The following is an 18224-nucleotide window of genomic DNA, read 5'->3' on the forward strand; positions in this document are numbered from 1 at the left end:
ACTCAGCTCCTCACACAGATGGAAAGGGCTGCAAGGGCTGGGACAGTGATAATAATGGGGGATGGTAACTACCCAGAAACTGACTGGAGTAATGGTACTGCAGGAACAGTTAAAGGGCAAAAATGTATAAACCTATTGCAGGACAATTTTATGGTCCAGTTCATAGAGGCCCCAACTAGGAATGATGCTCTGCTGGACCTGGTCATCTCCACCCATGAAGAGCTTATTACGAATGTCCATATAGAAGAACATCTGGGTAGCAGTGACCATAACATGATTTCATTTATTGTTAGCTGTAAATAGAGAGCACATATGGGAAAAATAAAAATGCTGAACTTTAAGAGAGCTAATTTTCCAAGGCTGAGATCTCCTCTTCAAGACTTAGACTGGGAGGGAATATTGGCATCAATGAACACAACACAGAAATGGGAGTTCTTCAAAAAGTCTGTATGTGACCACACTGCAAAATATATTCCCATGGGCAACAAGTATAAAAGGCTACAAATCCAACCTATGTGGCTTACGGCCAAAGTTACAAAAGCTATAGATAATAAGAAAAGAGCTTTTATTAAATATAACAATGAAGGAACGCGATCATCGTTTACACATTACAAAGAATATTATTTACATGTTTCCCTCTGTACAGTGCACATCCTCTGCCATTGAAGTGTTACATTTGTTGGATTGGGATTGTGGATCCATCAATATGAGTGAGTCCCGGGGTCAAGAATGGATACATCTGATGTCTTCTTATCAGGCGGACTTTTCCCAGAAGGAACAAACTGAAACAGAAATGTATTCGCTGTTTTTGAGGTTGGGAAAGCTCTTGAAAAAGAAATTAGCAATTTTTTGGCATATTAAAACATTCGATAAGTATGCCCGAGAAAAGATCAACCCACCTGGGTGGAGGATCCAGATCTTTCCCAACATTGAAAAAATAAGCAAGGAATTCGAGAGGGAACGAGAGGAAAGCCTACAATCATGCTCACAGCAAATGATGTCCATATTGGCTCCGGAATATAATAAACAGATGTTATCATTGGAGAAGGATATTGGAGATGCAGAGAGATTGTTATCTGCATTCACAACACATTCATTGTATTCTGATTTGGAGAGGAAACTTAGGGAAGGCCTAGCAGATTTGTACAAACACTTATCAATGAAAAAGAATACATTTTAGGGAGATAAAACAGTGTTTTTGGAAGGAAAAGCATAAAGGTGGACTATCCCTCAATACATGAACTTCCAGAGGAGGCGCTATCACCACTCTACACAGGACACCTTAGAATATGAACCTCCAGAGGAGGCGCTATCACCACACTACACGGGACACCTTAGAACATGAACCTCCAGAGGAGGCGCTATCACCACACTACACAGGTCACCTTAGAACATGAACCTCCAGAGGAGGCGCTATCACCACACTACACAGGACACCTTAGAACATGATCCTCCAGAGGAGGCGCTATCACCACACTACACAGGACACCTTAGAACATGAACCTCCAGAGGAGGCGCTATCACCACACTACACAGGTCACCTTAGAACATGAACCTCCAGAGGAGGCGCTATCACCACACTACACAGGACACTTGAGAACATGAACCTCCAGAGGAGGCGCTATCACCACACTACACAGGACACCTTAGAACATGAACCTCCAGAGGAGGCGCTATCACCACACCACACAGGACACCTTAGAACATGAACCTCCAGAGGAGGCGCTATCACCACACCACACAGGACACCTGAGAACATGAACCTCCAGAGGAGGCGCTATCACCACGCTACAGAGGACACCATAGAACATGAACCTCCAGAGGAGGCGCTATCACCACACCACACAGGACACCTGAGAACATGAACCTCCAGAGGAGGCGCTATCACCACACCACACAGGACACCTGAGAACATGAACCTCCAGAGGAGGCGCTATCACCACGCTACAGAGGACACCATAGAACATGAACCTCCAGAGGAGGCGCTATCACCACACCACACAGGACACCTTAGAACATGAACCTCCAGAGGAGGCGCTATCACCACACCACACAGGACACCTGAGAACATGAACCTCCAGAGGAGGCGCTATCACCACGCTACAGAGGACACCATAGAACATGAACCTCCAGAGGAGGCGCTATCACCACACCACACAGGACACCTGAGAACATGAACCTCCAGAGGAGGCGCTATCACCACACTACACAGGTCACCTTAGAACATGAACCTCCAGAGGAGGCGCTATCACCACACTACACAGGACACCTGAGAACATGAACCTCCAGAGGAGGCGCTATCACCACACTACACAGGACACCTTAGAACATGAACCTCCAGAGGAGGCGCTATCACCACACCACACAGGACACCTTAGAACATGAACCTCCAGAGGAGGCGCTATCACCACACCACACAGGACACCTGAGAACATGAACCTCCAGAGGAGGCACTATCACCACGCTACAGAGGACACCATAGAACATGAACCTCCAGAGGAGGCGCTATCACCACACCACACAGGACACCTGAGAACATGAACCTCCAGAGGAGGCGCTATCACCACACTACACAGGTCACCTTAGAACATGAACCTCCAGAGGAGGCGCTATCACCACACTACACAGGTCACCTTAGAATTAGGATGAAATATAAAATACAAAGTGCAGCACTTGAAATAAAACTAGAGGGGTGGAATCAGTCTAAAACATATGAATAATCCAAAATCCGCCAATGTAGATAATAGCTGTCAAAATGGTAGGATTGTGCGCTCACCAGATGCGCATCGAATATGCGCATATAAAAATTCCTCCTTAGGGACTAATTGTGATGATGTGTGATGGTTATCTGTAGAACATCCGTCTAGGAATGGGCAGCTCTGCGGTCGGTGGAAGATGTCTGCTTAGCTCCAGAGGTCTCCTTTAGGGTCAGCCACCTGTTTACAGGGATTCCCTTCCTCTGGGTACTTGTTCAGACTGGTACTCCTCACAGGCTCTGCAGGCTCCATAAAGAAGCCATAAAGATTGTGCCCATAGTGTAGTAGTATTAAAATCACTTCATTTTATTCAGAAACGGTAACCAAATATAAGGGAAGACAGATACATTGACCATTCCAAAAGATGGCCGCCGGACCAGCTCGTGGCTCCGGCGGCTAGACATCACAGCTAGTTGATCTCGCCGCCATTTTGTCTAAGTGCGGCCAGTGCGCATGCGCAGGCGTGTCAGCACCTTTTCTCCGTGGATTTTTAGTGACTGCAAAATAAACCTACTCTGACACAGTCAACCTGTGACAGGCAGGACATCCGAAAATTGGCAAAAGAACATCTGAGCTGCAATGAACGATCTGGCAGCTTATACAATTAGTACTGGTGATTGAGACAGTACATAAAAATGAAATAAATAAATGTAAATTCATTGTATGAAAGGGATGGTATACATTCAAAATGTGATACCTTCAGGTAAGTAACAAATATATGAATATCACTCGTAATATATCATGTACTGTAATGGTGATTATACAAATCTCAGATGCCTAAAAAAAAAATTTAAAATATTAAAAAACCCAGTTGTCACACCAGGTCATAAAAAAGGGGGGGGGAATCCAAGGTGCAATAGGACGCTCAATAAACCACTGTCAGGGCTCCAGGTATGACCAGAGGTATGTGAACTGACGCAGGGAAATGCAGGCTTCAGATATGTTATAAACAATATAATTTATTAATACTAACAATACAAAATGCAGTGCAATACTAAAACATAAACACAGTGCAAACGAACCAAACCACCCACAGATAACAATACATACAATGCAAGCGTAGTCAGGCAGGCCGGGTCAATAACAATCGGGCAGGTAGGAACAGGAGGAGCAGGCAGAGAGTAGTCAGGTCACGAGCCGGGTACAGCAACTAACGGGCAGGTAGGTACAGGGGGTCAGGCAGAGAATGGTCGGGGTCACAAGCCAGGGATCAAACAGGAGAAGACAGCAGAGGTCAGGATCAGGCAGGGTAGGCAACGAGTAAGTCAGGCAGGAACAGGAATGCAGCCCATGAAAAAACACACACCAAGGCACAGACTGCAGGTTTGGCCATCCCTTAAATACAACTCCGTAATCAGCTTCAGGTGTTTGGCTGACTGCAGGGTTGAGTCTCTGATTGCTGAGAGCACCCGCTGGCCAGCCCTGGTACTGCAGCCCACAAGGCAGGTGAGTCCCACTATTATTGGCAAGTCCATTCCTGACAACCACATTATACAGTATATACTCAATAAAACCAATAAAATATAAAATGCTAATTAAAATCGCCATAAAGTGTAAAATTGCAAAATAAAACCTGGTCCTATAGACCAGGATAGGCATGAATCAGAAATATAGTCATAATATACTGTATGTAGTCCATATTAAAATATCATAAAACAATAAAACTACATAAGGAAAGTTATAAAATATCGACTAGTATAGTCTAAAAAGTGTATGTATAATATTATGCATAAAAATAAGTATAAAAATCTAAATTACACTAAAACTACCCGTGTTTAGAATTTAAACGCTACATAACTAATAAAAGTACATTGGAACCAGCATAACAATAAACCAACAAAAAAAAAGAATAAAAATGAATAAAAGTACAAATGTGGATCTTGATAAACATAAATTGATTAACTATTATCAATAAAACAATTGAGATCCACTTCGATGTTATGTCCGCTGGGATATAGGGTGCCTAATTCATATACCCACTTAGTTTTGTCTTGGAAATTCATTTTCATCAAATTTTTCCTTACCGTGAGTAGCTCTTTTGAGATGTGGGGAAAAATGGAGCTCCCGTTACTCAGGAATGATCACACAACACTCTCAGGTTGGAGGTTGAATTCACCCTGCCTGGCTCTAACCCCAGACTCTTGTTTTATTAAAAGCACACACGCCCCCCCACACAGGGGGTAAGGTCAATCCCCTCCCACAGAACAATGTATAGGGGGTGTCCATACATGAGAATGTACATCCTGTTTGGAGTGTAGCATTTCCTCTTATCTATACTGAAAACCAGTTAAACCATAGTAACATTGTACTACTTTGGGGAAGTGATCAGTATTTTTTTTTTGTACACAATTTGCTTATAGCAAAGAATTACTTTGCTATAAGCAAGCATTTACCTGAATGACCGATTAATTCAGGGTTTTTTTTTGTGCTTAGCTGTGATTTGGTCACAGCTAATCACATGACATGTGCATGTGATCGCTGTGACCATTCACAGCTAGGCAGTAGTATACAATGGATGGCATGAATGAAGCCATCCATTGTATACAACTGTCATGTGACCAGCAGGTCACATGGTACTGGCAACGGGGGCCGGTACTCAGATCTGTCATCGGCCGTGTCCGAGGTACATGGCCGCTGACAGATCGCACCGCTGCGCGGCTCTGCAAGTGTGAAAACCCCATTGGCGTCCAACCCAGAAATCTAGAGCGTTTTCCCAGCTTCCATTCGGCTATTGGCCGGGAGGGAAGTGGTTAATAATCCCGCTTATAGCTCTATATTGTATAGAATAGGTTGTTATGAAAGGACAGACCCGTGAAGTTGGTGTTTTCATTGTGTCAATGAGCCTTTGGTCCCTATCAGGACCAGCCACAGTTTTGAGAGTATTATCCAGCGTATTTACACTGTAACCTTTTTCTGCAAATCTATCTTTAAGGACTTTAGCCTGAGAATGGTAATCATCAATATTTGTGCAATTTCTATGAATTCTTGTGTTCTGGCCCTTGGGAATATTTTTTAACCACGTCTGGGGGGTGGCAACTAGGAATATAACTATTCCGGTCTGTTTTTTTAAAAAACTATTTCATTGTGACATTACCATTTATGTTCATTATAGTAAGGTCTAAATAGTCCATTTCTGATTTGCTGTAGGAATATGTTAGGTTAATGTTCAGGCTATTATTATTTAAGGTGCTAAAGAAATTTGTTAAGGATTGCTCGTCTCCATTCCAAAAAAGAAGGATGTCATCTATATACCTTGTGTATAGTAAAAGTTCCGGCCAATCACGAGCATGAATCAGGTCTTCCTCCCAGGAAGCCATAAACAGATTAGCCAAGCTAGGGGCAAATGTGACCCCCATGGCCACGCCTTTAATCTGTAGATAATATTCCTTATTGAACCAAAAATAATTTTTTTGCATTGCAAACTCTAAAAGGTTTAAAATGAATTCTCTTTGTGCTAAGTGTAAGGTGCTGCAGTGTGAAAGAAAGAAATCGTCTGCTTCCATGCCGTCCTTATGACTGATGTTAGAATATAGAGATGTCACATCAGAAGTGACCAATAATGTGTCTGGTGATAGAGTGACATCTCTCCCTACATTAAGGACTTGTTTTGTGTCTCGGAGATATGATGGTGTCTGTGTAACTAGTGTCTGTGTCTCGGAGATATGATGGTGTCTGTGTAACTAGTGTCTGTGTCTCGGAGATATGATGGTGTCTGTGTAACTAGTGTCTGTGTCTCGGAGATATGATGGTGTCTGTGTAACTAGTGTCTGTGTCTCGGAGATATGATGGTGTCTGTGTAACTAGTGTCTGTGTCTCGGAGATATGATGGTGTCTGTGTAACTAGTGTCTGTGTCTCGGAGATATGATGGTGTCTGTGTAACTAGTGTCTGTGTCTCGGAGATATGATGGTGTCTGTGTAACTAGTGTCTGTGTCTCGGAGATATGATGGTGTCTGTGTAACTAGTGTCTGTAGGTAATAATCAATATACTCTCCTACTTTACAACACAGCGACCCTATACCACTAACGTCTACCTGGTGCTGTAATAGGGTCCTTGTGAATTTTAGGTAGTATATAAAACACGGGTAGTTTAGGTGCTACTGGACAGAAAAAGGCTTTTTTTTTATTTAAAATCTTATAGTCAAAACCAGTTTTGATAATCTGTTTCAAAGTACGTTTAAAGCTGGGAGAGGGTCTTCTGGGAGGAGAGAGTAAGTAGTTGTATCATTTAAAATATTGTAACCTTCTGGAATGTAGTCACTTTTATTAAGGATCACCACCCCTCCCCCCTTATCAGCCGGTCTAATGACCAAATCCTTCTTCTCGAGGAGGGACTTCATGGCTTTGTTGATGCCGGCACCACCAGGCTGCTTAATGGGTATATTTGCCAAATCTTTCAGGACTTTTTCTTTAAAGAGATTGATAAAAGAGTGATTGTGGTGGGGGGTTGTAGGTGGATATTGTGGTGGGGGTGTTGTAGGTGGATATTGTGGTGGGGGGGTTGTAGGTGGATATTGTGGTGGGGGGGTTGTAGGTGGATATTGTGGTGGGGGGGTTGTAGGTGGATATTGTGGTGGGGGGGTTGTAGGTGGATATTGTGGTGGGGGGGTTGTAGGTGGATATTGTGGTGGGGGTTGTAGGTGGATATTGTGGTGGGGGGGTTGTAGGTGGATATTGTGGTGTGGGGGTTGTAGGTGGATGCGTTGCAGAGATTTCAATGTACAAAGTGACTGGAGGAAACTTCGGTAGGAATTGGATTCTTGGCAAAATGCCTCTTGAGAGATAATTGTCTGGTAAACTCCCGTATATCAATGTAAGTTGTAATTTGTGACGTTTCCTGGCTGGGGATATTTTACACCTTTGTCCAATAAGTGTAATTCCTCCTTGGTAACTTCATTCTCACTCAAATTAATAATGCCCTTGTCTATTAGAGTCTCCGTTTTTTGTTGTTGTGTCTGTTGCAGCGTCTGCCCCTCTCTTTCCCCTGTAGTGTCGCTCCTTTTTCGGACCCTTCCTTCCCCTAAAAAACGCTGTTGTGTATTAGAGTTGTAATTATACGGAGTCCTCCCTAGGAGTGGAAGGAGGTGCCCTATGGGCTTGATACTGAGGTCTATTAGGTGGGCCTCTCCTATGATGGTTGGAATAGGATTGTGGTCCCCTTCGTTCATTATTTGGGGAAGGTTGGTATTGGGTGTGAGGAGAATGGTATGATGGGGATCCAGAGTAGGTATTGTCATGGTTTGGTCTAGAACCTTTGTTTTTAGATGTGGAATTTCTATTCTGTGTGGTATTTCTGGATACCATCTATGGTCTCTAGTCCATTCCTTAGCAGATCCAGAGAGGTAAGTGTGCATGGATGGGGTGTAGGTTAGTCTTTACCCTAGATGAAATCTCTCATACAGACACAATGGGACTCATGGGACTTTATAAAGAGGAACTCCAGAAAAAACATCAATAAAGAGCTTAAAATGTTTTATTCACAATCAGTATATAAATCATAAAACCCTCCCAGCAGGTGTACAAGGCCATGAAATCTCTCACAAAGTCCATCAATGGACAATTCCTGGACAACAATCACCGTGGGACAGAATTCTGAGATGTTATCTCCTGTCCATTCCGTCTCTGTGAATGGGGCTAAAACACCGATGTCATTAGGAGATTTGCTGAGCCGGGGGAATGTTCTCCATCATTACAGAGCATTTCACACTTCATCCATGTCTTTGGGGACCTCTGATCTCCTTATCAACTGTTTCTTCCATGATGAAGATTAGCCATGGAGTATATCTGAGGTGTATATCAGGGTGTGCTTCTTCCCCACATGAGAGCTGGGATGTCCAGCAACATTCATCTAGAAGACATTTCCCGCACTCAAGGCACTAATACACCTCCAGGGTTGTGTGGGACCCCTGGTGTACAGGAAGACAGGACTTCAGTGAGGAACATTTCCCTCAGGACAGGAAAGTGGCTTATCCCCATGTGAGATCTCTGATGTTTGTAAAGATGGGACTTCTGTGAAAAACATTTCCCACACTCAGGACAGGAATATGGCTTCTCCCCCGTGTGAGATTTCTGATGCGCAGAAAGATTGCACTTCTTTGAAAAACATTTTCCACACTCAGAACAGCAATATGGCTTTTCACCTGTATGCACTCTCTGATGTGTGTAAAGACTGGACTTCTCTGAAAAACATTTCCCACACTGAAGACAGGAATACGGTTTTTCTCCTGTGTGAGATCTCTGATGTCTGACAAGTTTAAATTTTAGTACAAAACATTTCCCACACCAAGGACAGGAATACGGTTTCTCCCCTGTATGAGATCCTTTATGCCTATTAACACTGGACTTATCTGAAAAACATTTCCCACACTCAAGACAGGCATACGGTTTTTGCCCCGTGTGGGATCTCTGATGTCTGACAAGTTCAACTTTTTGTACAAAACATTTCCCACACTCAAAACAGAAACACAGTTTTTCCCCCGTGTGAGATCTTTTATGCCTATTAAGGCTGAATTTAGAATGGAAACATTTTCCACACTCAGTACAGGAGAACCTCTTCTCTGTTGGAAGGCTGGCCTTGTCCCGCACAGTATGAGGTTCCTCAGGATACGAGGAATCCGATGGTCCATCTACACTGGGTGGTGCCGGATGGACATTGGAGGGAGCCGGGTTTTCTCCTGGACTATACTGTGTGATGTCCTCATCTTCTACTTTCCAGTCTGGAGACAAAGTGAGACAATTCTCGGAGGTTTTCCTCATCTCCCGGCCATGGACTAAAATACAAAGACAAAGAGGATTACTAGACAGGAGCCGATTGGTTCCCCCAAACCAGGACTCCGCCCACATCAGGTAGCTTGGTCTCTGAGGAACTTACAATTCCACCCTCAAGGGAACTAGGAAATGGCTCCTCTGATCTCCTACCAGGTCATTTCTTTATTCATGGACCTTAGTCAGAGAGTGAGGAAACAACCAGAACTGTCTTTTATAGGAGGGACAGTGATGAGGGGATTATAGGACGAGGGTCCCCACCCCCTCTATCACTCATCGCCATCTTCCCAACACAAGAAGTACTGCACTTCCTTATTTAGTCCATGATTTAGTCATAAAGAACAGCGGGGCTGAGCCCCACCAGAGGTCAGAGAGTGAGGATGGGGGGAGAACAACCAAGATGAAGACTGGACTGATCCTGAAGACCACCATCATTTACATAGGTAGTCTTGCTGAAAAAAGACAAAAAAGTCCATCCAGTTCAACCATAGAAAAAAAAATTATAATCTTACATCCACAGTTGATCCAGAGGAAGGCAAAAAAACCCCAGCACGATCCAATTTGCTCCTGCTGGGAAAAGATTCCTTCCTGATCCCCCGAGAGGCAATCGGATATTCCCTGGATCAACTCTCCCTATAAATGTTATATCCAGTTATATTCTGTGTATCCAAGAAAGAATCCAGGACTTTCCTCCAGCAACCCCCCCTTATGTATTATACATGGAGATCATATCCCCCCCTTATGTATTATACATGGAGATCATATCCTCCCTTATGTATTATACATGGAGATCATATCCCCCCCTTATGTATTATACATGGAGATCATATCCCCCCCTTATGTATTATACATGGAGATCATATCCCCCCCTTATGTATTATACATGGAGATCATATCCCCCCCTTATGTATTATACATGGAGATCATATCCCCCCTTATGTATTATACATGGAGATCATATCCCCCCCTTATGTATTATACATGGAGATCATATCCCCCCCCTTATGTATTATACATGGAGATCATATCCCCCCTTATGTATTATACATGGAGATCATATCCCCCCCTTATGTATTATACATGGAGATCATATCCCCCCCTTATGTATTATACATGGAGATCATATCCCCCCTTATGTATTATACATGGAGATCATATCCCCCCCTTATGTATTATACATGGAGATCATATCCCCCCCTTATGTATTATACATGGAGATCATATCCCCCCCTTATGTATTATACATGGAGATCATATCCCCCCCTTATGTATTATACATGGAGATCATATCCCCCCCTTATGTATTATACATGGAGATCATATCCCCCCTTATGTATTATACATGGAGATCATATCCCCCTTATGTATTATACATGGAGATCATATCCCCCCCTTATGTATTATACATGGAGATCATATCCCCCCCTTATGTATTATACATGGAGATCATATCCCCCCCTTATGTATTATACATGGAGATCATATCCCCCCTTATGTATTATACATGGAGATCATATCCCCCCTTATGTATTATACATGGAGATCATATCCCCCCTTATGTATTATACATGCCCCCCCAGATCCTTCTCCACCATTGACCCCCCCCAGTATGTATGATGCATGCATGCATATTCTTAGTCCCCCAAGTGCAGAACCTTACATTTATCACCATTAGCCCTCATTGGCCCCATAGCCCCCAAATTACACAGAGCATTGAGGTCGGCTTGTAAGTTGGAGACATCCTGTAAGGACGTTATTCCCCGGCACAGCTTGGTGTCATCTGCAAAGACTGGAATGGGATTTATAATCTCACACCCCATATTGTTTATATATATATTAATAAGTAAGGGTCCCAACACTGAACCTTGGGGTACCCCACTAATAACACTGAACCCTGGGGTACCCCACTAATAACACTGAACCTTGGGGTACACCACTAATAACACTGAACCCTGGGGTACACCACTAACACTGAACCCTGGGGTACCCCACTAATAACACTGAACCTTGGGGTACCCCACTAACAACACTGAACCTCGGGGTACCCCATTAATAACACTGAACCTTGGGGTACCCCACTAATAACACTGAACCTTAGGGTACTCCACTAACACTGACCCTTGGGGTACCCCACTAATAACTCTGAACCCTGGGGTACCCCACTAATACTACTGACCATTGGGGTACCCCACTAATAACACTGAACCCTGGGGTTCCCCACTAATAACACTGAACCTTGGGGTAACCCACTAATACTGAACCCTGGGGTACCCCACTAACACTGAACCCTGGGGTACCCCACTAATAACACTGAACCCTGGGGTAAACCACTAATAACACTCAACCTTGGGATACCCCACTAATAGTGAACCCTGGGGTACCCCACTAACACTCAACCTTGGGCTACCACACTAATAACACTGAACCTTGGGGTACACCACTGATGACCCCAAACCATTCAAAGGATGAATCATTAATCACTACTCTCTGAATACGATCTTTTAGCCAGTTTTCTATCCATTTACATTCAGATTTTTCCAGCCCATAGACTTTACCTTACACATTAGCCGTGTGTGGGGAACTGTGTCCAAGTATACCACGTCCACCGCCACCCCTCTGTCCAATTATACCACGTCCACCGCCACCCCTCTGTCCAAGTATACCACGTCCACCACCACCCCTCTGTCCAAGTATACCACGTCCACCACCACCCCTCTGTCCAAGTATACCACGTCCACCACCACCCCTCTGTCCAAGTATACCACGTCCACCACCACCCCTCTTTCCAATTATACCACATCCACCGCCACCCCTCTGTCCAAGTATACCACGTCCACCGCCACCCCTCTGTCCAAGTATACCACGTACCCCGCCACCCCTCTGTCCAAGTATACCACGTACCCCGCCACCCCTCTGTCCAAGTATACCACGTCCACCGCCACCCCTCTGTCCAAGTATACCACGTACCCCGCCAACCCACTGTCCAAGTATACCACGTACCCCGCCACCCCACTGTCCAAGTATACCACGTACCCCGCCACCCCTCTGTCCAAGTATACCAAGTCCACCGCCACCCTTCTGTCCAAGTATACCAAGTCCACCGCCACCCTTCTGTCCAAGTATACCACATCCACTGCCACCCCTCTGTCCCAAGTATACCACGTCCACAGCCACCGCTCTGTCCAAGTATACCATGTCCACCGCCACCCCTCTGTCCAAGTATACGACGTCCACCGCTCTGTCCAAGTATACCACGTCCACTGCCTCCCCTCTGGCCAAGTATACCACGTCCACAGCCACCCCTCTGTCCAAGTATACCACATCCACCCTTCTGTCCAAGTATACCACGTCCACCCTTCTGTCCAAGTATAAAACGTCCACCGCCACCCTTCTGTCCAAGGTTTTGCTCACCTCCTCAGAAAAGAAAACAGATTTGTGTGACAACTTCTGTCTTTAATGAATCCATGCTGTCTGTGGCTTACAATATTTGTTTCCAGCAAGAACTCCTCTCTGTGGTCTTTTATTAAACTCTCCAGTATCTTCCCAACTATAGAAGTTCCACTAACAGGTCTATAATTACTTGGGAAAGATTTTGTCCACTTTATAAATATTGGCCCCACATTGGCCTTACACCAATCCAGTGGTACTATGCCAGTCATTAAAGAGTCCCTAACAATGAGAAACAATGGCTGTGAGATGACAGAGCTGAATCCTTTAAGGCCCCGTGGGTGTCTGCCATCCGGTCCAGGGGCTTTATTCACCTTTATTCTGTCTAAAGATTTCTGGATCATATCAATTGTGAGCCAATGTGGATCATCTGGGGGGTGTCAGTACCACCCCCCATTATGGACAAGAGCCCCCCATGCTCCTTTGTATACACAGAGCTGAAGAAGGGATTTCATACATTGTCCTTCTCTTTGTCCCCCCCCTCTAGATGGTTCTGTAAATGGCCTACATGCTGGGACTGGACCTTTCTACTATTCATAGATTGGAGGAATGTTTTGGGGTCGTCCTGATATGTTTGTCGTTTGTTTTCAGTTTTTGTGCCTTTATTTCCTTTTTGCATATTCTGTTCTATTCTTTGTAATGTGTAAACGATGATCGCGTTCCTTCATTGTTATATTTAATAAAAGCTCTTTTCTTATTATCTATCGCTTTTGTAACTTTGGCCGTAAGCCACATAGGTTGGATTTGTAGCCTTTTATACTTGTTGCCCATGGGAATATATTTTGCAGTGTGGTCACATACAGGCTTTTTGAAGAACTCCCATTTCTGTGTTGTGTTCATCGATGCCAATATTCCCTCCCAGTCTAAGTCTTGGAGAGCAGATCTCAGCCTTGGAAAATTAGCTCTCTTGAAATTGAGCATTTTAATTTTTCCCATATGTGCTCGCTGTTTACAGGTAACAATAAATGAAATCATGTTATGGTCACTGCTACCCAGATGTTCTTTTATATGGACATTCATAATAAGATCTGCGTGGTTGGAGATGACCAGGTCCAGCAGAACATCATTCCTAGTTGGGGCCTCTATGAACTGGATCATAAAATTGTCCTGTAGTAGGTCTATACTTTTTTTGCTCTTTAACTGTTACTCCAGTCACTTTCCGGGTAGTTACCATCCCCCATTATTATCACTGTCCCAGCCCTTGAAGCCCTTTCCATCTGTGGGAGGAGCTGAGTCTCCACCTCCTCATTAACACTGGGAGGCCTATAACAAACTCCAATGATGACCTTTGTAGTACCACCCCCCATGTGCAGTTCCACCCATATTACTTCAGCCTCATCACACTCTCCATCAACTAGGTCCTCTTTCACACTCGCTCTGAGATCACTTCTCACATAGAGACAGACTCCACCACCTTTCCTATTTCCCCCGTCTCTCCGAAAGAGAACCTAGCCAGGAATATGAATGGCCCAGTCATGTGAGGAATGAAGCCAAGATTCAGCAACACCAATTCAATCCTAGTTCTCTTCATGCACCAAACCTTCCAACTCACCTATTGTGCTGGGCACACTTCTGGTATTGGGGAACAAACACTTTCATTCTTTGACACCTTGTTCATTCACCGACACCTTGTTCATTCACCGACAACATTGGATTGTTGGATTGGGGAACTTCAGAAAGTACAGAGAAGGGCAACTAAACTGATAAGAGGCATGGAGGAGATCAGCAGAACTGAATTTATGCTCTCTTAAGAAGAGGAGATTAAGGGGGATATGATCTCCATGTATAATACATAAGGGGGGATATGATCTCCATGTATAATACATAAGGGGGGGATATGATCTCCATGTATAATACATAAGGGGGGGATATGATCTCCATGTATAATACATAAGGGGGGGATATGATCTCCATGTATAATACATAAGGGGGGGATATGATCTCCATGTATAATACATAAGGGGGGGATATGATCTCCATGTATAATACATAAGGGGGGGATATGATCTCCATGTATAATACATAAGGGGGGATATGATCTCCATGTATAATACATAAGGGGGATATATGATCTCCATGTATAATACATAAGGGGGATATATGATCTCCATGTATAATACATAAGGGGGATATGATCCCCATGTATAATACATAAGGGGGATATGATCTCCATGTATAATACATAAGGGGGGATATGATCTCCATGTATAATACATAAGGGGGGATATGATCTCCATGTATAATACATAAGGGGGGATATGATCTCCATGTATAATACATAAGGGGGGATATGATCTCCATGTATAATACATAAGGGGGGATATGATCTCCATGTATAATACATAAGGGGGGATATGATCTCCATGTATAATACATAAGGGGGATATGATCTCCATGTATAATACATAAGGGGGATATGATCTCCATGTATAATACATAAGGGGGATATGATCTCCATATATAATACATAAGGGGGGATATGTTCTCCATGTATAATACATAAGGGGGGATATGATCACCATGTATAATACATAAGGGGGGATATGATCTCCATGTACAATACATAAGGGGGGATATGATCTCCATGTACAATACATAAGGGGGGATATGATCTCCATGTATAATACATAAGGGGGGATATGATCTCCATGTATAATACATAAGGGGGGGATATGATCTCCATGTATAATACATAAGGGGGGGGGGGATATGATCTCCATGTATAATACATCAGTGATTCATATAATGAACTCGGTGTAGTTATTCCCCCTGAGGTCATCACAGAGGACAAGGAGGCACTCTTTACGTCTGGAGGAAAAGAAATTTAATCTCCAAACATGGAAAGGTTTCTTCACAGTAAGAGCTGTGAAAATAGAATAGACTCCCTCAAGAGTTGGTTGTGGCCAGCTCAGTGGATGGCTGTAGGAAAGTACTGGATTCTTTCTTGGATACACAGAATATAACTGGATATAACATTTATAGGTAAAGTTGATCCAGGGAATATCCAATTGCCTCTCGGGGGATAAGGAAGGAATCTTTTCCCAGCAGGTGCAAATTGGATTATGCTTTGCTGGGGATTTTTTTTGCCTTCCTCTGGATCAACTGTGGGTGTAGGATTAAAATTTTTTTTCCTATGATTGAACTGGATTGACTTTTGTATTTTTTCAACCAGACTAACTATGTAACTATGTTATTGACTCCTCCCTCATTATCACTTTCTGTTTAAGGGTCCAAAGTTGGAGGATGTTATCACATTATTATCACCATGTAAAAGTCTGTGCTCCAATCACATCATCCGATATAAAATGTCCAGCTGGTAGGAAATGGGTGCAAAATAATGAAGGCCAATGTAATGTACAACTTATCATATAGGATATAAAAGTTAGGACTAGACAGTATTTTTTAGTAGTTTTATTTTTTAGGATTTCTTCTATATTCATCTGGTGATCTAGCCAGTAAATCTGTTTTATAAAAACTCTGCAGCAGAATGTATCAGTTCCAGGGATGGGGCAGACCATTTACCACTGACAGGGGGCTTACAATGAGCAGCTTTTATTTATTCATGTAAAACTTTTAACCCAAAAGGAAAACCTGTTTGATGTAACTGATTATGAAGTGTGAGCTGGAGTTTGGCTTCAATAAGTTCCGTTTGGTAAACCTGCTAATACATCTAACACTCCCCTCCCCCCAGACTGACCATGCTGCTGTCTCCAGAGTTGGGGCGCTCTAATACAGAAGGTGTGTTACTGGCCAGATCACCAGGTGAAAACAGAGGGGAAAAAAGCCAAAGAAAAGGAATGCAGCCGCCACACCCAATGATTGGTGAGCTGCAATATGGGACATTTGTGGTCTAATATCCCTTTAGTTTGGTTGGTGAAATCTCATACTATGTCCAGTGATAGCAGTGACATCTACTGGCCACAGTGAGACATCACAGGACAACCTAAACTTAGGGAGAAACCAAGTGAAGAACTATACAATCAGCCTGAGCCAAGTACAGCCCAGCCACAAACTAACACCCCCTGGGGTGATTGGGTTTTGTATTGTGGTGGAAGTACAGCCCAGCCACAAACTAAACCCACATAGTAGCCTCTAGTTAGGACAAGGGGGCGACACTAATAAATAGTATAAATTGGTATTTAGTAAATAGAGATCACTTACAGTGGCTGTAAACCTCAGACATGGAATATGAACAAAGCATATCCCTCTACAGTGTGTACTTGTATCAGTCCAGAAGTGCATTAAGTGCAATTTCTTTCTACTGCCTCCTTCCTCTGCAATATCAGACAAGCTGTATAAAATTCTGGACTTTGAACAAATATAGAGAAAATATTGCTACAGATAAACCGGTTCAACGTATGTAGGAGGATTTGTTGTATCTCTGTGTATCACCTGAGGCCAGTCACTTCTCTGGGTATATGGAGGGTTTACAACCACTTTAAATGTTTACTGTAGACAAGTTGCAGAGATCCCACACCGCTGCCTCCCATCTCCTGAGACTGCACTCAGTGACTTGGGTCTGAGACATTACAAACATATCCCTCCACCCGGCACAGCCAGTAGACCACAGAGCAAGGAACCCTGGGAGAATTATACTGTCAGAGATCTTGCTGGACCCAAACATGGGGGAGAAGATCCAAATCACATGTCCCAGGAGCCTAGGTCAAATAATGCTGCCAGCTGAACCCCAGAACCTCCATAAATCCAGTCTAGATACATAAATTGTGTCTGCAGCACAGAGAAGGAAGATTATCCGAGAGAAATCCATGAATACAGGACGGGGAACACAGCTCAGGAAAGTGACCAGGGGATTACAGGCTGGGTGTAAATAGAAAATAACATCTTATTACCTCCTCTGCTGCCACTTCCAACAATGTCTTCTCTCTGCTTCATACCACATGGAACTTCCTGTCTTTATTCCAGATGACTTCCTGTTTGTACCTTACATCACTTCCTATCTGTACCTGACATCACTTCCTGTCTGTGTTCCAGAACTTCCTGTCTTGGTATAAGTGAGAACACCATCTTGTGGAGTTCAGAGGAACTGCAGCCCCAAAAAACAGCTCATAATAACCATTCCTGCATTGTATCCACCTTACAGGGATACTACAGAAGTTCAAAAATAACTAAAAAAGTAAGAAAAAATAGATATGGCCCTTATGCAACAAGCGGCTTAACAAAGATTTTTTATTACACATAGAGAAGTCTTAAAGACACAGAACAGAAGATAACAATAAAGGTATACATAATAAAACAG

At 43.5% G+C, this 18224-nt stretch overlaps 1 protein-coding gene across 1 annotated transcript in view; it reads right to left on the reverse strand.

Annotated features, from left to right (window-relative positions):
• The window catches only part of LOC149450591 (uncharacterized), a 146423-nt gene that overhangs the window by 107902 nt on the left and 20297 nt on the right, over positions 1-18224 (reverse strand). The window contains exon 3 of the mRNA XM_089691712.1: positions 8732-8929. Coding sequence (XP_089547838.1) covers positions 8732-8929 — 198 coding nt within the window. The remainder of the gene's footprint in view (positions 1-8731; positions 8930-18224) is intronic.

Source organism: Staurois parvus, unplaced genomic scaffold (genome assembly GCF_062004578.1).
Source record: "Staurois parvus isolate SC_StPar_1 unplaced genomic scaffold, SC_StPar_1.0 ptg000570l, whole genome shotgun sequence".
In the NCBI taxonomy this organism is placed as follows: Eukaryota; Metazoa; Chordata; class Amphibia; order Anura; family Ranidae; genus Staurois; species Staurois parvus.